The 22,164-nt window shown below is 52.9% G+C and overlaps 5 protein-coding genes and 1 non-coding gene across 6 annotated transcripts; 5 read left to right on the top strand and 1 right to left on the bottom strand.

The window, feature by feature from the left end:
- Positions 1-2,473: 2,473 nt before the first annotated feature.
- B0T23DRAFT_431190 (uncharacterized protein) lies at positions 2,474-7,336 on the top strand (the record flags this gene model as incomplete). Its single annotated transcript, XM_062840304.1, has 2 exons — positions 2,474-6,248; positions 6,309-7,336. 2 exons carry the CDS (start codon positions 2,474-2,476, stop codon positions 7,334-7,336), a joined length of 4,803 nt encoding a protein of 1,600 aa, XP_062689650.1.
- A 1,268-nt stretch (positions 7,337-8,604) lies between these two features.
- On the top strand, positions 8,605-10,318 carry B0T23DRAFT_431189 (major facilitator superfamily domain-containing protein; the record flags this gene model as incomplete). Its single annotated transcript, XM_062840303.1, has 3 exons — positions 8,605-8,855; positions 8,917-9,513; positions 9,592-10,318. 3 exons carry the CDS (start codon positions 8,605-8,607, stop codon positions 10,316-10,318), a joined length of 1,575 nt encoding a protein of 524 aa, XP_062689649.1.
- A 1,635-nt stretch (positions 10,319-11,953) lies between these two features.
- On the top strand, positions 11,954-15,107 carry B0T23DRAFT_323283 (uncharacterized protein; the record flags this gene model as incomplete). The annotated part of the gene is made up of 3 exons (XM_062835344.1): positions 11,954-12,315; positions 12,430-12,825; positions 13,604-15,107. 3 exons carry the CDS (start codon positions 11,954-11,956, stop codon positions 15,105-15,107), a joined length of 2,262 nt encoding a protein of 753 aa, XP_062689648.1.
- Positions 15,108-17,292: 2,185 nt separating this feature from the next.
- Positions 17,293-19,243, top strand: B0T23DRAFT_446287 (uncharacterized protein; the record flags this gene model as incomplete). Its single annotated transcript, XM_062840959.1, has 4 exons — positions 17,293-17,430; positions 17,550-18,247; positions 18,413-18,565; positions 18,646-19,243. The coding sequence occupies 4 exons, from the start codon at positions 17,293-17,295 to the stop codon at positions 19,241-19,243; spliced, it is 1,587 nt and encodes a 528-aa protein (XP_062689647.1).
- Positions 19,244-19,921: 678 nt separating this feature from the next.
- B0T23DRAFT_t294 lies at positions 19,922-20,031 on the bottom strand. Its single transcript has one exon. It is a non-coding gene; the product is annotated as a tRNA-Leu (tRNA).
- Positions 20,032-20,659: 628 nt separating this feature from the next.
- Positions 20,660-22,008, top strand: B0T23DRAFT_208266 (Alpha/Beta hydrolase protein). The gene is made up of 2 exons (XM_062833505.1): positions 20,660-20,947; positions 21,013-22,008. Exons 1-2 carry the CDS (start codon positions 20,812-20,814, stop codon positions 21,867-21,869), a joined length of 993 nt encoding a protein of 330 aa, XP_062689646.1. The 5' UTR covers positions 20,660-20,811; the 3' UTR covers positions 21,870-22,008.
- The last annotated feature ends 156 nt before the right edge of the window (positions 22,009-22,164 follow it).

Here is a 22,164-nt window from a genome sequence, read left to right as displayed (position 1 = left end):
CATCCATTCCTTCAACCGCTCCCCGGTTTCAATCCCATGCCAAGGGCAACAGTCCTCGCTCCTCACAGTGAGGGGACTTGTGCATGGGACGTGCAGTCTTGTTGTCCCCGGTGCCTACATCCGCTTACCAAACTCGGAAGCGGCACACGGAGATCAAGAAGACGATCCGCTCACGGAACCAAACATTGTTGCAGCCATGGCGGCCACGAGCTCCACGACGGCTTGGCAGCAGGAGGTAGAAGTGCAGCAAGGTCTGACTTTTGCAGACTGTGTGAGAGGGGAGACGGGATTCGGCATCAAGAGGTTTGGAAAGTCAGCCAATCTGTTGGACGGAAACAAAGGACACAAGGTGAGAAACCGGGGGAGGGGGGGTACACTAGTATCTGGGGATGATCATCTTAAGAGAGGGGGTTACGTAGTACTAGCGTACACAGTAAAAACGAGGGGGGACATTGGAGACCCCAACACCCCAACATTGACTTCTTTTGGACATGGCCAGGGGCTGATGGGGTGGACCCCTTTCTTGTTCTTTGAGCCAAACAGAGATGGCATTGTCCTCCGCCTTTGTCACAAGATATGGCCCGACAGTTACTCAATCCGAAGCCTCTTCCGTGGCTCTCGAGCGTCTGAATGGCTGACGGCAGCAGTACCCTTGCACCATTGCATTCATACGCCAATACACTACTGTGTAGTGTACGCTACGCAAGGTAATGTTCACCCAGATTTGGACCCTTTCGGCGTATCCAAGAACTGTTTGATGTACAGTGGAGGTGTGTGGCATTGTGGCCAGAAAAGTCAGTCGAGCCAAGCGATCTCCTGCTGCTCTGCATAGTGTTGAGCTGAGGAGGGAGACGGGCCGACAGACACCTGCGACGACACAAGGACCATCTCGAATCTCGATGAGAGGGAGGGTCCCCAAACAAAATCCAAGAACCGGTTTGGAACGCTGACGTTCACTGTGGGTTCTCTTATTCCCAGCTCCCACGATGTTAGTCTTGGTGGAGCAAACCCGTGGCATCCGGGGAGCGCCGGGGGGCTGACAGGGTCCACAGGGCATGCATTGGAACATGCATTGGTGTCGATGTGAAGGGGAGAGCGCTAAGGGACAAGGTCACCCTGCTAACCCGCCCTCTCGCCACCAGACTGGGTCGACGCCAAGACAGGAGCAACAGTTGTTTGAAGGAAGTTGGTGATGATCGGTCAGTGTGAGAGAGTGATTGGAGGCACTGGAGGAGGACAACATTCCATGAAATGGAGGGTGACTGATGAATGATGAACACTCACGCCCAACCACCTGGTCAACCGGCCATCTCACCCACTTCTTCATTCGACGATGGCTTCGGCCTTGGTAACTTTTACACAGAGACATGGCAAGGCAAGACCTCCTTGGCTGGCTGTGATGGCTTCATCTATCAATGCTTTGTTTACTTCACAGTATAATGCACGAGCCAACAGCATGAGTCATTGTCCCGGCAACGACAGTGTGGACCTAATATGTATGAGTAATACAACAAGAGCTTCTTAGGGGAGAGGGACAATAATTGTTGCTCGACAACAAGCCAACATCCCAAGAAACTGCTGTCTGACAGATGCTCAAGATCGACTGTTGGCTCTGCCGCCTGTTTGTCATTTGCTATCTGGGCGTCCATCCGCTTTGGGCTGTGCAAAGTGGAAGACTCAAAGAGGTTATCCGACCCGCCGATCACCTTCCGGCTCGTCTTGGGATTTGAGGAGCTTCGGTTTTTCCGGAGCGTCCATGTTTTCCTCTCCCATCATTTGTGACCCAGAGCAGTGAGACATTCGGCAGGCAAAGATCAAAGTGGGCAACCCGGGCCTGCTGGATCGGATTCCAGCAAAGCGACACTGTTCGAGATGTTACATAGTGTAGGGTCTCAGAGTCTGAAAACCAAACCTACTTGCCCTATGTTTGACGATGCCAAAACTGGCCAAGTTGGTTTATGCTGTTAGTGCTCTGTATACTGAGGCCAATGTGAGCACTAACATTACACGTCAAAATGTGCCCCTCATCACGTGCACCGCGATTTTACACTCCAAGCGGGCAGCTACCCCACTACCTATGACCGATGCAGGAACCAGGAAAGGTAGACCGAGAAGGCCGTCATTGAAGCCGAGCATCATCATACCGGGCAGGCTCATCGCCGTAACCACAGCGGTCGTAACAGCCAAGAGTATATCGCGATGGTGGCATGAAGTTTTGCACTAAACACCTAGCAACTTTGTACTCGCTCCTCTGATAGACATCTCGGATTATGAGCGCGACTGAGCTTGGAACAGAGTGTCATTATTTTTCATCCACAGCTCTAAGCTAGGTCTAGTGTTTCTCCAGCTTTGGCATCTCTTCGCCGTGCCTTTTGTACGACTTCTTTTTTATTGCTTCCTCGCCTTTATAGTCGAATCTGGCCTCTGAATCACTCAAGTCCAACGTATTTATAGCCAACGACACACGGCCACCATGAAGAAAGGAGGATTCGGTTCCGGCGGCTTTGGCGCCTTCTCGTCGTCAACAGCTTCGCTATCCTACGTCGCTCCGCCTCCCGACCTCTCCAGCGTCCCCCAAGACGTCATCGTGCCCTTCAAGAACCTCCTCAAGCGAGACAGCACAACAAAGTCCAAGGCTCTCGAAGAGATATTAGCATGCGTCAAAAAGTCCGACCAGCCCGTCGACGACTCCGTCATAGACGTCTGGGCTCAACTCTACCCCCGTGTCGCCATCGACAACAACCGCCGTGTCCGAGAACTCTCCCACAACCTCCTCCTCGAGCTCGTCAAGTCAGCCAAGAAGCGCATTGAAAAGACCCTACCGAAGCTGGTCGGCCCATGGGTTGCTGGCACTTTCGACAAGGACAAGGGCGTCGCCCGCGCTGCCCTCGCCGTCTCGGCTCACATTCTCGACTCAGACCAAAAGAAGGCAAAGTTCTGGATCGCGTTCCAGGGCAAGCTCCTCGAATATGCCAACGAGGCCATCCGAGAAACAGCCGACTCTCTTAGTGACGAGAGGACGACATCCAAGGAGGATATGGAGGCCAAGTACTACCGTGTGCTCGGAAGTAGTATGGCCATGATCCAGCACCTGTTGCCCACAGTCAAAGACGACCAATACCCCGACGAACTGAAGCGCTTCTTTGACGCCGATACTCTTTGGACCTTGGCAGCCTCCGATGATGCGTCCGTACGCCGCGCCTTTTACCAGCTCGTCGCAAGTTACCTCGACAACAAGCCTGGTCTCTTGGAACCCAAACTGAAGGATGTTGGCAAGGTACTGGTGGCGGAAGGCCCCAAGAAGGAACAGAGAGGCTCAGCCGTGGACCTTTTGAGGGCATTGATCAGCGTTACAAAACGTTTTCCCAAGGTTTGGGGCAGCAAGAGTCCCTTGGACCGCTTGCGGCCGTTGGTCCAGAAGGGTTCCCAGGGAGGGTCGGATGAGTACTGGACGGAGTTGGATCAGTTGCTTGCCATTTTGCCAACATCTTCCCCAGATTACGCTGCGAATGCCTCGGCGTTCCTCAAGTCCATGAGAACTGCCATCACGAGCCGTGAGGAGCGGCGTCAAAATGCCGCGTCTGCTTGGGCCTGTTATCTTAACACGGTCGATCGTATTACCGCGGGCTCTACCCCAAGCCCGGATTTTCTTCAGGAAAACCTGTACCCATTAACTCGGGAATACTTGCATCCTTCCACGGAAACATCGACGTGGGCCTATGCGCAGCCTCCACATGTGTTTAAGGCATGGAAGATTGTACCATACACAACAAACGAGCAAGTACGGTCATCAGCAAAGGAAGAATGGCAGAAGCTTGGTGATGACTTTGCTGCGGGTCTTTCCAACTCTCTCCCTGAAGTTTCCCCCGATTATGAAAAGTCTCAGTTAGAGCTGGCAGCCCAAGGTGATCGCTGGTTCACTCTAGTACAAGGCTTCCTGAGGGGGGCACCCAGCCAACAGAGCTTCGATGGCGATGCTGATCTTCCGAGTGTGGTCGCTTCGACCTCAAGAAATTTGTTGGAAAGCGCACAAGATCTGCTTGCCAGGCGAAACTACAAGCCTTTCTGTGCTGCGGCTGTCCTAAAAGCCGCCTTCACCAAGGCTCCAGGCCTGTGCTCCAAGAGCGATCTGATCAAGAAGGTTTTCCCACTCGACGACCAAGAAGCTTTCGAGAAGATCGTCGTTTCTCGATCACTCCCGCTTCTGGCATCTTGCCTTGCCGCCGTTACTCCTGATCAGCCTGATTTCTCCGAGCAGGTCTGGGTAAAGCTTATTGACGCTGCTTTGAGCCATGGCTTCCCTTCCGGCGCGCCAATCGTCAAGGAACTGGTGTCTGTTCCTCTTCCTCAGGCGATTGCGCAGAAGAGCGAGGCACTGCAAAACTTCATCGTCGAAGCCTGGCAGGACTTTTCCAAGGAGGAGCCTTCGTCTCCCGTTGTGGAACAACTTTGCAGAGCCAGCATCTCTCATTCTGTTGTGGATGACAAAACGCTACAGTCTCTTGCTAGCTCGTTTGCGCAGGATATTGGTGTGGCTGGAAAATATGATCCTGAGTTCAAAGCTCTCGATCTGTTACTTCGCAACAAGTCGGCCCTGTTCGCAGATACCCCGGTTGATCTTTTCACGAGGCTCTTATCCCTGGAGGAAATATCGGACTCTGAAAAGGCGACCAAGGTTGCGGCTATAAGATCTCTTATTCAGAAACAATATGGCGGGGACAAGTTGTGGCTTGAAGTCATTCGCCTTAGCTTGGCTGAGGCCGATCCCTCTTCTCTTGATATCGACACCTTGATCCGCCATGCCAAGGAGATCCTGAGCTCTGGTGTTCCTTTGACTGACCTTGTCCCATCGGCGAAAGCATGGAATACTGAGCTTTACAGCTTTTTGCGGGATAACCCAGATCCTTCCCTGTCTATCACCAGCAGTTTTGGCGGTGCCTACTTCCTGGCAACAGAGGGCGAGGGTAGCACCCCAACGACCCAGAAAAGGGATCGTCAGGGCCGGTCAATTCCTGCGAGGATGGCCATCTACACCACCAATCTTTTCACTGACGTAGACCTGGAAAGCGTTCCGGCGGACCTCCTGGAGCTCATCTTCCTGACTGCCGTTCTTGCGAATGACGACTTGACTGTCATGAAGGAGAATGGACTCTGGAGTTTGCCTGCCGCTGAGGATATCAGAACAGAAAGATCTGATGAGATTCAGTCTTTCTTGGATCTAGGCACGTCGCTACTTGCCCGAGTGGCCGGGGCTTCGGCGAGCTGGAAAGAAGGCGACCTCAACGGAACCAGCTTGGTGGAAACGCTGATCCAGTCCTTGCTTCAGCAGGCTGTGGACTTCAGTGTCAAGGCATTGTACGCATCCAAGGCCCTCACCGAACTGTTCCAGGCTCTGGTGAGCGTGCATGGCTACCTTGCCGGCGCCAAATTCGACGAGTGGTTCAACAAGCTTGGTATTATGAAGGCCACACCGCAGACTGTCTTTGCCGCCATCGCCTTCCTTACCGGGTTCGACGAAGGACTTGCTTCTTCCAGAGCTGTCGCAAATCTGTACAACCGTCTTGTGTCTGACATTGTAGGATGCTTCCCGTCATCACCGAAGACCCTGTACAACGTGGTCCTCCTGAACATCTGCCTTTCAGTCTACCCTCCAGCAAAGACACCAGTTGAGCAGCGCAAACTCGTCTTTGCTCTTAAGCAGTTCACTACGTGGGTGCAAACTTCTGACGAGATGACCTTTGGCCTTACCGCCGAGGTATGCAAGGGCGTCCACCGCATCCTGCCCAATGTCGCCCAGGTGTATGGGCCGTACTGGCGGGAAGCCATTGATTACTGCCTCTTGTTGTGGGAGAAGGCCAGAAACGATACCCCTCAGCGATGGCCGACTTATGTTTTGCCCTCCATCAGGCTCATATCAGCAATGGAGGCTTTGGAGGATCCCAATGATGACCTTATCGAGGCCTTGGAAGAGACCGCACTTGACCGGTCCAAGGCACTCATCCGGCTGCTTGAGTTACCACATGATGTAGTCAACACGGCTCGTCAAATACTCGATGAGACTCTCTGCAGGGCAGTCCAGAAAATTCCCCTCAAGCATCTCACATCTGAGAAGGATTTGTTGACCAACCTTTATGGGTTGTTGTCTTCCAGTTCGCGGGACGTTCAGACAGCCGCATTCAGTCTTCTCCACCGGGCCCTGCCCGCTCAGCAAGAAGAGGAAGTCCTGGAGACTCTTCTGGAAGAAAAGGGTATGTACTCTCGACTTTGTTCTACGTACCAATGACCATGTATGCTGACTCTTTTAGCAGTCGCCAAACTCCCCGATGAGCTGCTCTCCATCATTCAAGCTGTCCCGGAATTGGAGAAATACACTGATGAGGAGCTTGCGGGCTTCCCTGTGGATGTTCGCTCTTACCTCCTTGGTTGGCACCTCGTTTTTGATGCGTACAACCAGGCTCCGCTTCAAGTGCGCAAGCAATATACGGACTCCCTCAAAGCTGACAACTCGCTGAATGCTTTGCTCGAGCTGATGTTTGACGTTCTTGGGCACTCCACCGGCCAAGCACTGAACCTCGATAAGAACACGTTCAGCGCGGAGCATATCCGATCCTACGACGTCAGCCAGTCCGAAGAAGGAACCAAAGAGCGCGATATGCAGTGGCTGCTCGTCCACCTCTTCTATCTCTCGCTCAAGTTCCTTCCCGGCCTCGTGAAGTCATGGTATCTTGACCTGCGCAGCAAGCAGACCAAAATTGCCCTCGACTCTTGGATGGCCAAGTACTACGCACCTCTTTTAATCTCGGATGCTCTCGACGAGGTCAACGACTGGGCCTCCTCGCAAGAAGCTCCCCAAGAAGATGAGAAGGAGCTCCGCGTGCGTGTCAACCGCACGGCCAAGGAGGTCTCAGCGGGCTACGAGATCGACGAAGACTTCGCCTCCATCGCCATCAAGATCCCCGCCGGCTACCCTCTCGAGTCAGTCGAAGTCATAGGCGAGAACCGTGTTGCCGTCAACGAGAAGAAGTGGCAGAGCTGGGTGCGCGCCACGCAGGGTGTCATCACTTTCGCCAACGGCAGCATCACGGACGGCCTGGCCGCCTTCCGGCGAAACATCATTGGTGCACTCAAGGGCCATACCGAGTGCCCCATCTGCTACGCGGTTGTGTCGGCGGATAAGAAGCTGCCCGACAAGAGGTGCAGCACGTGCAATAACTTGTTCCACAGGTTGTGTCTGTACAAGTGGTTCCAGAACAGTAACAAGAACACGTGCCCGTTGTGCCGGAACCCGATTGATTATTTGGGGAGTTCGACGAGGAGGGGTGGAGGTGGTGATTAAGGAGAGGGGGGTTAGCAGTTACTGTGTACATGCCACCAGCGCCTTTTTTTGGGTTGTTGAAAGCGCATTTGTTTGTTCTAGGTTAGGTTATAGCTGAATAGCGAATACACAAAAGGTGGTTTTTGAAAACAGGAGAAGGATGAATCGGTCTAGTTCAAGTATATTAGACCCAGTGGTCCCCTATGACCCTATCCCAATCCAGTATACAACTTTTTTTTCCCTCAACGCCCGTTCGAAGAAATCTCAAGCCAATTGCCCGGAGACCCCCCAACCTATTGTTTACATGATACATTGCTCTGGAAGCAGTCTGAAGTTCGAGCTGGCAAAGGTCAAGTGATGCAATGAAGTGGATGGCGCAAAGTGATCCTTGTAAGCACGCCGAAGCCAAGATAGGAATGTCTTCAAAGATGAATGTCTGAACCGTGGTTTACCGTTGCCATGCGAGCTATCCACCCCCAGGTGTTGACGAAGTGCTTATCGTTAGTAACGGTGACAAGGTTACAGTCATCGCTTCCCTAGCGGCCGATGTCGTGATGGTGCTAAGCAATGGTGAGATGCAACAAGTGCCCATCTTTTAGGCTTGGCTTGCTCCACCAACGTTTTTTTTTTGTCCAAACATAAACCTAAACCTTAATAGTACCGCTTCTCCAGACAGATTGCCGAACCGCTAAACCCCTTTTGAGGTTCTTCGCTACCATTACACTACTGTAGTATAGTGTAGTGTATGACAAGTTGACGACACTACCAACGACCACGACTCGCGAAAGACGGTCAGGACGGGGAGGGTATCAATCTCGTTGTATGCCCCCCACACACAATCCGCATCGCGTGGGGATCGTCGACAATTTCCACCTATTTTGACGAATTCTCCGTGCTGGGAACAAGCCAAAAGAGCAAATAAAAACAGCAATCGTAACCGAGGTCGAGGTCGAGGGAGGGCTGTCAAAGTTCTGGCCTCCTCCACTTTCGCGCTTTACTATGTGATGTAGAGTCACACTGCGGTCCCTATGCAATGTGTATGCAAGGCAAGCTAAAAAGGGTCCGCATTCAGCCCAGTCATCTTGGTCGTCGTTATCGCCATGGAAGATGGAGACGCGGAGATATGCCATGTGGAATGTGGGATGTGGAAAAATCACATAAAGACGGGCGAGGTCCCGATGGTTTGGGTGTATGATGAAAGACCGGAATTACCCTCTGGATCTTGTTGTTGTTTGAAACCTTGAGTCCTGCAGCCCATAGGACCAACCACTGGAAGGTACCTAGACAAGATGTCCTCGACAGACAACAAGGAAACGAAGGTCGAGCTCGGCCCCGTCTCGACGGGGTCAGACGCTGACGAGCAAATAACCAAGCCGGTATCGAGGTTCACTCGATGGTACCGCAGCCCTCTGTTTAACGTCATCATGGTCGGCCTCATCTCCTTCACCCAGCCCGGTGTCTGGAATGCCCTCAACAGCACGGGTGCCGGCGGCGCGCAGGAGCCGTACTTGGTCAACGGATCGAACTCGTTGACTTTTGGGTATGTCTCCTTCCCTATTTGTTCCCTCTTCGCCTTTGAGTCAAGCTAACAATCCCCACAGCATCATGGTCTTCGGCTGCTCCCTCTTCTCCATTCTCTCCAACAAGATCGGTATCAAATGGGTTCTCATCATCGGTACCCTCGGCTACGCCCCTTACTCCGCCTCGCTCTACGTCAATAACCGGTACGGAACCGAATGGTTCGTCCTCTTCGGCGGCGCCCTCTGCGGTATCGCCGCCTCCGCCTTATGGGCCTCCGAGGGCGCCATCGCGCTCGGCTACGCCGACATCAAGGACCGCGGCAAGTTCACGGGCATCTGGCTGGGTCTGCGCGAGCTGGGCCAGCTGATTGGCGCCTCGATCCAGCTTTCGCTCAACGTGAAGAAGGAGGGCAGGGGCAAAGTCGGGTATACCACGTACCTGGTGCTGATTGCGCTGCAGTGTCTTGGGTTGCCGTTTGCGTTGCTGGTGTCTTCGCCGCACAAGGTGATCAAGGCTGATGGGACGAGACTCAAAGATCCGACGTTGAATAAGACGGTCAAGGGCGAATTCAAGAAGATTTGGAGTCTGTTCAAGCGCAGGCAGATGTACCTGCTGGTGCCGATCCTGATTGGGTTTCAGTGGAATAGCACTTATCTGGGGATTTATATGACCAAGTAGTATGTCATCTTTTTCCCTTCCCTATCACCTCCCCTCGATCTTACCTGGAGTGGTCAAAACTAACACCCTGCCAACAGCTTCTCAGTCCGCTCCCGCACCCTCGGCTCCCTCGTCTCCGGCATCGTCGCCACGGCCGCCAACGTCTTCTGGGGCTGGTTCTACGACCGACAATCCCTCTCGCGCCCGACCGTCGCCCGACTCACCTGGGCCTTTTTCGTTGTTCTCATGCTGGGAACCTTTGGCTGGCAAACCGCCAACGAGAAGTTATACGGCGACCTGAAAGCGGCAGGGACCCCGATCACGCTCGACTGGGCCACCCCCGGCTTCGGCCGCGGTTTCGCGTCCATGGTCATTCTCAGGTTCCTCAACGAAAGTCACTACATGTTTGTGTACTGGCTTATCGGTGCCTTTTTCGATGATCTCGAGACGTTGGGACTGGCGGTGGGGATTGTGAGAAGTTTTGAGAGTGTGGGCTCGTGCTTGGCGTTTGGGATTGGCGCGGCGCAGGTCGCGCCCATGGTGAACCTGATTATTGCGTTTGCCATGTTTGGGTTTACGATCCCGGCGACGTCGACGGTGGTGTACATGGTGCCGGAGAGGCCGGTAAATTTGAGGAAGTTGGAGGAGGATGATGGCTCCACTTCTACCACCTCTACGTCTGATGGTGAACCACAAGGCGTTATTGCCGTTGCCGCGGCTGCCGCTAAGGAGGCGAGCATCGAGGGCTCTGTGGTGGCTGCCCTTGGTTCTACGGATGAAAAGGAACGGGATGGAGTGCAGCCGCCGGGTTATGAGCTGAAGTAAGATGAGATGAAGTTGGAAGCGATGGGACGGAAGGAACGGGAGGAACGGGATGAGAAGACAGCCAGGAACTAGATACCCAATCTCGAAATGGCCATTTTGGTACATTTGAGGATACCTACCGTAATAATATGAGCATTATAATCAAGCCTTGTTATCGCAAATTGGCAATCGCGATCTCACATCTTGTGAACACTTGTCGATAAGATGAAACAAATGTCGGGCATCCGGCCAGCATTGAGCACAACCGTTCATCCGAACCCAGGCAGCCGTCTTTGTGGGGGAAGAGATTCGAAGTTGCCTATATAGGTTTAGCGTTTGTGTCAAGTGGATATCAACAGCCAGAAATGGTTTAGTGCCGGAGCGGCCACGCGGGTTGCACCTTCCTTGGGTGCTCAACCTCAAGGTCATCCGTTCGATTCTCGTCGAGGGCAACTTTTCGCCAAACCTTACTATGGGAGAGATGTCCGGGCACGTCCTGGGCACTCTCCCATGGTGAGTACTCATCTTAGCGTAGTCTTCCATAGCGAATAAACTTATCTACAGCGAACATCTAGCGAGTATCCTTATCCCAGCGAACGAGCGAACGAGCGAGCATCACTAACCAACAGCGAGCGAGCGAGCATCACTAACTAACCAACAGCGAACGAGCGAGTATCACTAACCAATAGCGAATAGCGAGCATTACTAACCCATAGCGACTAACCAACAGCGACTAACACATAGCGAGTATTACTAACCAACAGCGAATCCCAAGTGGGATCTGGGTTTTCACCAAGCGGTTTCCCAGCGAAGTATATTTTTTTTTGGTGGTTGTTTTGTTCTTGATTTTCTGTTCTTTGTATCTACAGATCTGCCTGGCAGGTCGTGTGGAAACATGAAAGTTCGGATACGCTTCGTTCTACCAAACAAGACCCATCGAGTGTCCGGACCTTTTTCCACATCATCTGCCTTGATACCCTCCCGCAGTTAAAACATGTGCTGGTGTGACCATTGCTGCGGCCTTGATTGCGTGACTGGCCAGCCCAATGTTGACATACCTTGTGTGTCTTGTTTGCCCCCTTTTGACCCTTTGAGGACCGTTCACGCCCAACCACGTTGCTGGAGACGCTGTGGCAGCGAGGCGAAACAGAGACAATCCAGCGGTTCCTGACCTGGCAAATCCGCACAGACAGCACAGACGGGAGCCCCTGAGCGGCCCGGAATTCAGGGAACAACAAGGCAAAAATAGGGGGGAGCATCATCAGGGCAATTTGGGGTGGTGGAATGTACCTTGCCATACATTCCAGGGCGTAGAGGTACATGCCATCGAACATCTTTAGAGCGACGCCGGTCCCCCCTAAAGTGGGTCAGCTAGAAGATCTCGTGGATCCTGTCATCTGGGGGAGGAGGTCTTAACTAGTGCGCCTTGTCACTGGATCGGGCTCCCTTGACCAGGCCGTAACAAGCCGTTGTTCGCTTTGTTCGAGTCACTTTTAGGTTTCTTTGTCCTACCTCTTCTTACTGTTGTGCTTAGACACTTTGCGATGCGAATATCAGAAAGCGAGCACTGCTAGAACTAGAGGCGGGATTGCACCACGAACGAGCGACATCGGGCGACACAGATACCATACCTACCGTAAACAGAACAGCAGCAGCATGGCAGCCGACTCACTACTTCGAGCCGTACTTCGGCGCAAAGTCGAGTTTCTTCGCCATGTCCGCCAGCGCCGGGCGCAATACTCAACCAAACCTCCCACAGCCGGCGAGCAGATCCCGACACCGGGCAATGTCCCTAACCTTCCCTTCTGGCAGCGGCTCGGGCCCTTGACGAGGGCAGCCTTCGCATATGCGCGCGCCCAGCGCAAGAGGCCATACACCACCCAGGTGGCCACGTCGCTGGTCATCTACTTCTTTTCTGATATTTCGGCGCAGAGGATGGGCGGGAAGGACTATGATCCCAAGCGGACGGTGCGGTCGCTGATCATCGGGTCGATATCGTCGATTCCCAGTTTCAAGTGGTAGGCGCAAAGCTCTCCTCCGTACCTTTGTCTTGTCTTATCTTGTCTTGTATATGCGATAATGCGACCCGAGAAGGATCTTGAAGACTGACTTGTTTTGGTTTGCGCCTGCAGGACATTGTGGTTGTCCAACAACTTTAATTACTCGTCGCGCATCCTCTCGCTGGGCACCAAGGTGGTGGTCAACCAGCTCTGCTTCACCCCAATCTTCAACTCGTACTTCTTCGGCATGCAGGCTTTTCTCGCGGGTGAGAGCTGGAAAGATATCGTGGAGCGCATCCGGGTCACGGTACCCGTGAGCTTTGTCAACTCGTGCAAGCTCTGGCCGGCCGTGACGGCATTCAGCTTTACATTCATCCCGATGGAGTACCGGTCGCTGTTTGCGGGTGTGGTCGCGGTTGGGTGGCAGACGTATCTGAGTTTCTTGAATCGGAGGGCCGAGGATGGGAAGGCGATCGAACAAGCGGCGCCGGCGCTGGCGGCAAAAGCGATGGAAGCGGAACCCACACAGTTGAAGGCGCGACAGGTAGAGCTCTCGACGCGACCAGAGATGGCGATGGCGGCTGCGAATTAGCGAATACGGCGGCGATAAGAGGAGAGAGCATTTTCACCGGGGAACTAGAGGAAGGGTGGTTATTTTTGCCAATTCTGGGGTTGCATAGTTGTAGACATCACGGCATTGCATGGGTCGGCGTTCTTGGGGCGGTCTTTTTTGTTGGTTGCATCGACATAGAGATACCTGTATCGTTTCAGTTGAGCGAATACAATTTTGTTGTTGTTTTTCTTTTTAATCTGTTCTTCCCGACTAGAACATGGTAAGGTACCGTAATAAACGAGGAGGAACAGTCAGATGATGCTGTGCCAAGGGAATGTAATGGAACTGTTTTTCAAAAAAGGCGCCCGGGCACTGATGACGGGAACGACCCCCATCGATTCCATCTTCAATCAGCATAGGGGCACATGGCAGTGGGTGGGAATTATAGTGGTGGTGGAGTCAGGTACCCGCCTGTTCTCCAGTTGACATCGGCCCAAAACTGGTGGGGTCTCCGCTCTCGGTGGTCTGAGTCGGGCGGGAAACACCAGACAGCGGCTGGAGTTTCGGTACAAGTGGAACGACAGGGCACCTCATGAGCTTCCGGCTCCGAGTCGTCCCCGTCCCATCTAATCGCCCGTCGCCGTTCAACTCCACCCTTCCCTTGGCTCTCGCTTCTCCTCCCGCTTCGAGTCTCAACGGAGCTAACCTTCCTCTCCCTTCTCCGCCAAAACATTGAGTGTTAGCTTGGTCCAGCAAACACTCGACAGCCCTCACAATGGCCCCCCCCTACCTCAGGACAAGACCTGCCCTCTCAGCGGCCCTCCGCCCTCTTGCGCCCAAGCCAAGATTCCAGTCCTTTCCTCGTCGCCCAAACTCGACAACAACGCCGACGACCACCACCACCACGGCTACTCCCACCGAGCCCACAAAAGCTGCCGTCGTCGATCCCTCGAGCCTTTCCCGCCGTCTAAAGCTCTCCGCCTACGCCACCGCTCTTGCTGCCGTTCTCGGTGTTGGCTACTACTACGCGACAGACACGCGCGCCTCCGTCCACCAGTACCTCGTTCCTCCCCTCCTTCGCACCATCTTCCCCGATGCCGAAGAAGCCCACCATGTTGGAACCGCCGCCCTAAAGGGTCTCTATGAGACTGGCCTCCACATTCGCGAGAGGGTTCCCGAGTATCCCAACGGCCCCTTGTCGGTCAATGTTTTCGGCAAGCAGCTTCTCAACCCTATCGGCATCTCTGCTGGTCTCGACAAGGACGCCGAAATCCCTGATCCCCTGTTCGCCCTCGGTGCCGGTGTCGTCGAGGTGGGCGGCTGCACTCCCTTCCCCCAGGAGGGCAACCCCAAGCCCAGAGTTTTCCGCATTCCCTCGGTCGACGGCCTGATCAACCGCTATGGTCTCAACTCCCGCGGCGCCGACGCCATGGCTACCCGCCTGCGCGAACGCCTTCGCAAATTCGCCCGCTCTGTCGGCCTCACCGACAACGAGGTGCTGAACGAGGAGGGCACTGACGGCATCCCTCCCGGCAGTCTCCACCCCGGTCGTCTTTTGTGTGTTCAGATCGCCAAGAACAAGAAGACGGACGAGAAGGATGTCAATGCGGTTATTCGCGACTACGTCTACTGTGTCGACAAGCTCGCCCCCTATGCCGACGTCCTTGTCGTCAACGTCAGTAGCCCCAACACCCCCGGCCTACGCGACCTACAGGCTACCGAACCTTTGACCAAGCTTCTTTCTGCGGTTGTGGATGCGGCCCAGCAAACCAAGAGGAAGACCAAGCCGAGAGTCATGGTCAAGGTTTCACCCGATGAGGATGATGACACACAGATGGAAGGCGTTGTGGAGGCTGTGTGGAACAGCGGTGTCGACGGTGTTATTGTCGGCAACACCACCAAGCGCCGGACCGGCATCGTTCCCAAGGGGGTCAAGCTGATCGACGACGAGCCCAAAATTCTCCACGAGGAGGGAGGCTTCTCTGGCCCTGCTCTCTTCGATCGCACTGTTAATTTGATTGGGAGGTACCGCAAGATGCTGGACGGCTATGCTCTCAAGTCCCAGTCCGACAAGAGCCCTGCGCAAAAGGTTCTGTTTGCCTCTGGTGGAATCACCAACGGTGAGCAGGCCTTGAGGGTTCTCAATGCTGGCGCTAGTGTGGCCATGGTGTACACCGCCATGGTCTATGGTGGTTCTGGCACCATCACCAGAATCAAGTCCGAGATGAAGGAGAAGCTCGCTGACAAGTCGGCATAAGGCCCCTCAGGTGGGTTTACTCAGGATCCTATGCTGTAAATAAACGTGCGTCTTTCACCAAAAAATACCCTTCTTCGATCTGCCTTGATATATTCACCTCATGAAGCACACTATTTGGGAATGATACCTGGCTAAGATCTCGACTATCTCCCCGGTCGACCCAATATGGTTTCATATGACAACCAACTTCGCGGTGAACTCGGAATGGGCTTCTGTGCCGACCTGAATATCTGGACGGCTAGGTACATTTGTTTGTTCAAAACAAGAGCAGACCGCTACGACCATTCACCATGACAAACATGTGCAACCCTCCCATGACATATGCGTCAATCCGGGAATCGAGTAACAGTTTTGAGGTCGACGATGTGGGCCACGCTCTTCTATCCACCAGTCGCACGTTTCGTTTCCATCCTCTTCGAGTCATAAGGCTGGAATCTGGGTGTCTGTGGCGATGCTTGCCCCTGGCGATATCAGACTGCTACAAGGGTCAAACCCAGACCATGATGCACGTGGCTCTACTTCTAAACTATCCAGACATCCTCGAGCCCTCGTGTCTTGTTTCATCCGCGTCCCTTCCACACACTTTACACATGGCATCATATGGGAATACCCTCCTCCCGCATTGCCCAGGGGTCTCAAACTCAACACACCCACGCAATTTACAAGGCGCGGGTTGGTTTTCAGCATCTCAGAAACTACTTGGTAGTATTGGGGAACCTCAACAGTAATTAGGCATGAAAGCAATGGGCAAGGCGCTGCTACTATGCATCCACCTCAGGGCATGGCCATACTCGCTTGCATATTGGTGGTAACAGAACTGTCATATGGAGGAGGGTCCTCGCGTCCAAGTAGCTTTGATATGTGCTAACCTGGCACGCACCGGGTTACGCATCCTTACAAAGGAACCACTATCAAATTTGTCTGATATCCTCCCGGTTAATTAATAGCCGCTTCTGTCGACTTGCACAAATCCGGGAGACACAAATTCAAGAAGTAAACAAAGCCGAAGCAAGGTATCACAACACGATCTACCTCAAGGAGGCTTTGCCGCGTTGTTCTACGTTCTACATACCTCAATTTCCGGTACTTGGTAGTACCACAGGACTTGGGCAAAGGAAGGACAAAAGGAAGGAAGCCGGATCTCTTTATACACATGTTACACATACATATGCGCTGCTGCTGTGCAAGTGACACAGGTACAGGCACTTCGAGAGATATGGAACGCACCTAGCGAACGACCTAATGGGTGCAATAGATCTGAGAGCCCCAGGAACCCATGTAGCTGGACTTATATGCCCCAAGGGCGATAACCGAGAAGCATGGGGATAGTGATGCCGAATGGCTTTGGTTGTCTATACTGCGTAGGGTGTTCTGGGTGTGTAACCTTCCTTTCTCCTTGCCGATAATTCCCCTTTCATCTCACATACAGATAGATGCTGGATGGCCTTTGTACCTGCTGCCAGTCCTCGCTGCTTGAGGGACAATCAAAGTTGGTTACAGTTACACACGCAAGGAACGCACATACTCAGAGATGCAGAGACGGGTAGCATAGGGACACTGTGCTTCTGACAACATGGCTTCCATGCTTTCATATATGCCTGACATCTATAGAACAGCCATACCGAAGTCGGATGTGGGTAGGCTAGTTACTTTTGATTATACACGATATTATAAAGGCCGGCAGTCGATATAAAGATGTGTGTATGTACGCAGACTACCTCATGTTATGGGAGACTTGGGAGACCAGACACCAGTGACGGTGACACGATTTACCTAGTCCAGTACTACTTCTGCGGCTCTCCGTGTCTCCGTCCGTGTACGCCGTCATCATGGTTTCCTCTGTACTCCATCCTACCTGTACTTCCATGGTTGTGATCATTCTCAAATACCACAGTCTGTCTCCATTGTTCAGATACCTCGACTTTGAATTTCTTGCCTTTTCTCTATCTCTCCACAATGGGACAGCAGCAGCAGCACGTGGGAAATAAGCTTCGTGTTTCACCACATTGTCTCTTTTACTAGCTCTATTCTAGGAGCTGGAGCTGCTGAGCTTGACTTATATCTATCTACTTTACCTCAACGTCAATCCTGATATTAGCCTCTTTTTGTTTTGGTTTTTGGTCTGGTCACACCTATACGAGGGCCAAGAGGCCAAGGAAGAAAGACAATGGGCATTGCTTCAGTCATGAGGCGCTCCTTGTCACTTTGGGATCTTTTTGTTCGAGTTCTTCTGTTCCTGATTCTTCTCTCCCCGCCGGTGAGAGCTTATAATACCTCAAAAACAGTTATCTCAGAGATCTTGGAAGGTTATCCTAGTTGCGCGGTAGGTACACCCCTGAACACTACATTAAGTATCATGATTCTCGAGTCAAGCCACACCACTCTTATCTCAACCATCTTAAACGTCAGACCAGGAAAGCTAACACCCCCTTTTATTCCCAGGACGAGTGTATAACCCCGCTCCTCACGCTTTTTCCCTGCTCCTACAACAACGCCTCAACGTCCTCCGAACTCCTCACCTGTCTATGTTCTCCAGACCCTCACCACCGCCCCTCCCTCACCTCCTGCCTCACCACCTCCTGCCGCCCAATCCCCTTACTGTCCGCCCTCAACCAAACCGCCACCCTCTGCCACGACACGCCCCGCAACCGCTCCTCCCAATTAATAATCTTAACACTCACCCTCGGCACACTCAGTCCTCTCCTCGTCCTCTCCCGTCTTTTCTTTCGGCTGCTCACCCACCCCTCCGGCGGCCGCCGTCTCGGGCTCGACGACTGGGTCATTTTTTTGAGTATCCCCCTGGGAATCCCCTACACGGTGCTCATCGCCCACTCGCTCGCTCGCGCAGGGATCGGGAGGGATGTGTGGACGCTGACGCCCCAAGAGGTGACGTGGTTTCTGAAAGTGTTTTATGTGTTGATTGAGTATTACGTGGCCATCATGACGTATGTGAAGATGCCGTTTTTGTTCATGTATTTGCGGATCTTTGGGGAGAATTGGTCGAAGCGGACGAGGAGGGTGTTGTGGGGCACGATGGGGGTGGTGGTGTTGGTGGGAGGGGTGTTTTTGTTGCCGGTGGGGTGTAAGCCGACTGTCAAGTTTTTTTGGGAGGGGTGGGATGGGGAGCATGAGGGGCGGTGGTGAGTTTCGCCTTTCATTTTTCTTTGGTTTTTGAGTTTTGGTGTGTTGTCTTTGGTATTGAGGAGGGAAAATAGAAGAGAAAAGAAGTCAAAAGGGCGGGGGAAATGGAGGGAAAAGAAAAGGAAGAGGAATAGATTGCTGATCGTGAAAACAAAACATAATAGTGACAACATCAACGCCTCGGCATGGACCCTATCCATCGTCACCATCGTCCTCGACCTCTGGATCATGGCTATCCCGCTGTCTCAGCTCCGAAAACTTAACATGGATTGGAAGAAGAAGTTGGCCGTGGGTTTGATGTTGTGTGTAGGAGTTTTGTGAGTTTCTTCTCTCTGCCTCTTGATTTCCTCACCTTTTGCCCCCACCTTACCCGGGCCCATGTCTAATGTCCTCCCAGCGACACAATGATCTCCATAATCCGCCTCCATTCCCTCCTCGCCTTCCAGCCCTCGACCAACGTTACCTGGGACTACTACCCCGTAGCCGTTTGGTCTGCCGTCGAATACCACGTCGCCGTCATTTGCGCCTGCTTGCCTGCCATGCGCCAGTTGCTGGTCAGGGTATTCCCCATATTGGAGAGTAACGTCGGGAAGAGCAACGGCAGTCACGGTGTCGGTGTCGGTGCCGGTGATGGCGTTGGTAATGGAGCAGGACGGAATGTTCTCAGGCCTGGAACGCATCAATATCAATGGCAGGGACAGTCGAGAGATATAACTGGCCGGAACAGATGGCCATTGACAAGGGCAAGGGCGACAGAAACGGAGAGTGAGAGGGACATTGTACTTGGGAGCTTCCGCAGTAGTGCTAGGAGTACCGATGTGGAGGTTTTGGAAGTGGATGACGTGGAACGGCAGTCTGCGGGTGTGAGGATATTGGCAACTTCTTCGCTGGATAGTACCGAGAAGAGAAATGGGTTCGGGTTGAGTATCGTGGGCTGTAGGATGGAAAGGGATGGTTGTGCAGACACCGAAGTGTTTTCTTCAAGCCGACGATAGCTTTGGGTGTTAAAGTTCATGTTGGGCCTGGGATAATCAGGATGCCCTCGCAACGAGTCCCTGGTTTGTATGTACCACTCAAGTGGTATAGGCAGATGTTGACTATATGAAGTCGAGTTCCCACTTTGCCGTGGCTTGTTATATGTGAAATATTTTCGTTCGATCCGGATAAGTTCTTATGTGCGAGTCTCGGAACGATAGATAAAGATCATCAAGGCTAACTAACATATGAACATTGGTACTCTGAAGTCGACTCCTGCAACTCGCAGAACAAAACAACTTGTTATACAGCCTAATAATGCTGGTGTGGTGATTTGGTCCTTTTGGATGAGCCCTTGCTCAAGTTTCCAGAAGCTAAGACAAATCACAAGGGTTACCCTAAACCAAATACATGTCCTGCGTGTTAATGTTTGCGTACTATTGACCATCTTAAGCACATCCCCTCGAGTAAAATGCGAACCCTTGATATCCAAATGCCTGAAATCAACCAATGGCTCACACCGATAGACCCTTCAAGATGCCACATGAATGCTAAAGGTAGTTACGTCCTGAACTACCAAATTGACCAATACCAAAAGTCAACCACTTGAAACTTTCAATGTGGTGTAGACGCCAGCAAAAAAAAGAGTGAAGTTCAGCATTGGAGCATCACCAAAACAGCAAAAGTGCAAAAAACTATGACAAGAGTGGGATTCGAACCCACGCCCTTTCGGACCACGGATTTGAGTTGTAACTCAGATTAAGGGTTAACCTTAACGTGGCGCCTTAGACCGCTCGGCCATCTTGCCTTCGTTGTTAGAAATGAGTGCTGACAGTGGGCACAAGAACCGACACCAGCTGCAGCCGACACCACGCGATGGATAATAGCACTCCGTAGAAGGGGATTGAAGGTTGAGACCATATTGATATTTGTATAATGTTCGTCGCATTCGTGTATTTACCTGAGGCTATCGCTAGAGTAACCACTTGGTGATGATCATGATGGATCCAAGTGGTGGTGTGCGATGAATAAGGTATGTTTGGCTCTTGCGGTCAGGGGGAAGTTCTGATGAGGGGGGAACAAAGCGTGAGTTTGAGCAGGATTAACGAGGACTACAACTGGCAGAAATAGAAAAAACGATAGTGAAATGCCAACTGAGTAGCAGAGTTAGCAAGTTGGATGGAAGCAAAACCACAGTGGACGTGAAAGAAAGAGAGGGATGAAGTTGGATCGGAGGGTTGGACAAGTGGAAGTTCCATGGAAGGTGAGCCTCTCGACATACGCCGTGTAGGCCAACAAGGGACTCGCAGCTTCTGACCAATGGGAGACTTCAAAGCAGATAGCTCCCCACTGTTAGCCGGGTTCTGCGTTGCTAAACTGCCTGCCGGCGGATCCGGCAGCTGATAAGCCGCAAGCGGTGCTGGCATCGATGCTGGCGCATCGTCACGAGGAACAACACAGACACCTTGCTAGCTGCCTGGACGTCAACTGCTTCTTCGCGTGCTTATCGTTGTTGATTTCGCTAGTTCAGCGGTGTCAAATTCATCCCCCAAACTAACCGAAAGCCATTGAAACTTTAGGGACGATAATGGCAATCTCTAAGCAGCTGAAGCTGTTGCTCACCAGCGGCTCGCTTATCGCAGCCGCGCTGGCCAGTCCCGTACAGAAGCCACTCAACGACGACGACATCGACGACACACCACTGCCGCTGGTCATCTGGCATGGTAAGCCCGGTAGACTTATGCGTCATCTCCAACAACTATTCGCAACTAACCATCTCCCGTTACAGGCCTAGGAGACAGCTACTCGGCCGCCGGCCTGCGTGAAGTCGGCGCCCTTGCCGACGCCATCAACCCCGGCACGCTCGTCTACTTTGTCCGCATGGACGATGACGGCAGCCGCGATCGTTCCGCCACCTTCCTCGGCAACGTGACCGAGCAAGTCGCCAAAGCCTGCGCCGACATCGCTGCGCACCCCATCCTCTCGACCGCGCCCGCCATCGACGCCCTCGGCTTCAGCCAAGGCGGCCAGTTCCTGCGGGGGTACATCGAGCGTTGCAACAACCCGCCTGTCCGCAACCTCGTCACCTTTGGCTCTCAACACAACGGCATCAGCGCCTTCCGCGACTGCCCCTGGTCCGACTGGGTTTGCCGCGGCGCCATGGCGCTGCTCAAGGGTAACGCCTGGACGCAGTTTGTCCAGAGCCGGCTCGTACCCGCGCAGTACTATCGTAACCTGGACGAGTACGAGCAATATCTCGAGCACTCCAATTTCCTAGCAGATATCAACAATGAGCGGATGTTCAAGAATCGGACCTACAGGGAGAACCTGGCCAAGCTGGAGAATCTGGTACTGTACATGTTTGAGGACGACACGACGGTGGTACCCAAGGAGACAGCTTGGTTTGAAGAGGTCAATGGCACCGAGATTACGCCCCTCCGCGCGAGGAAGATGTACTCGGAGGACTGGATCGGGCTGCGTGAGTTGGATCGCAAAGGCGGATTGCACTTCCGCACGGCGCCGGGCGATCATATGCAGCTTACGGACCAGTTGCTGAACGAGACGTTTGCCGAGTTCTTTGGGCCGATAAAGAAGGCCAAGAAGAGTGCTCCGAGGCCGATTATGCTTGGGGCTGGTGACCTCTGACGACGATGCATAGTAGTTTTGGTCAAAGGTGCCTTGTGGAATTCTGAGGGGTGGTTGGCTCCTCAATATATAGCAGCAGCTCTGTTTTAGGGATTTTTTTTCTTAGGGGTTTGGATTTAGGACAAACAATTCGATCATTTCAAGGGTTGGAGTCATGGACATTGGATGATTAATGGTAATGGCAATTGACATTGGGACCTAAAGTAATGGTCAATCGCTGTTGACCATGGCAACTAAGAACCTCGGCTGTTCTTCAACAGTTTAAGTGCTTGCATCACTACCAAGCAAGGGATCG

The sequence above is a fragment of the Neurospora hispaniola genome (assembly GCF_033458365.1).
Source record: "Neurospora hispaniola strain FGSC 10403 chromosome Unknown B0T23scaffold_7, whole genome shotgun sequence".
Lineage (NCBI taxonomy): Eukaryota > Fungi > Ascomycota > Sordariomycetes > Sordariales > Sordariaceae > Neurospora > Neurospora hispaniola.
This window is presented reverse-complemented; position numbering and strand designations above follow the sequence as displayed.

What these genes read in the sequence shown, in the direction of transcription:
- B0T23DRAFT_208266 (XM_062833505.1), top strand. Translation starts at nt 20,812, where the DNA reads ATGGCAATCTCTAAGCAGCTGAAGCTGTTGCTCACCAGCGGCTCGCTT. An exon ending in GCCGCTGGTCATCTGGCATG is followed by an intron (nt 20,948 to 21,012) that starts GTAAGCCCGGTA and finishes CTCCCGTTACAG; the next exon opens with GCCTAGGAGACAGCTACTCG.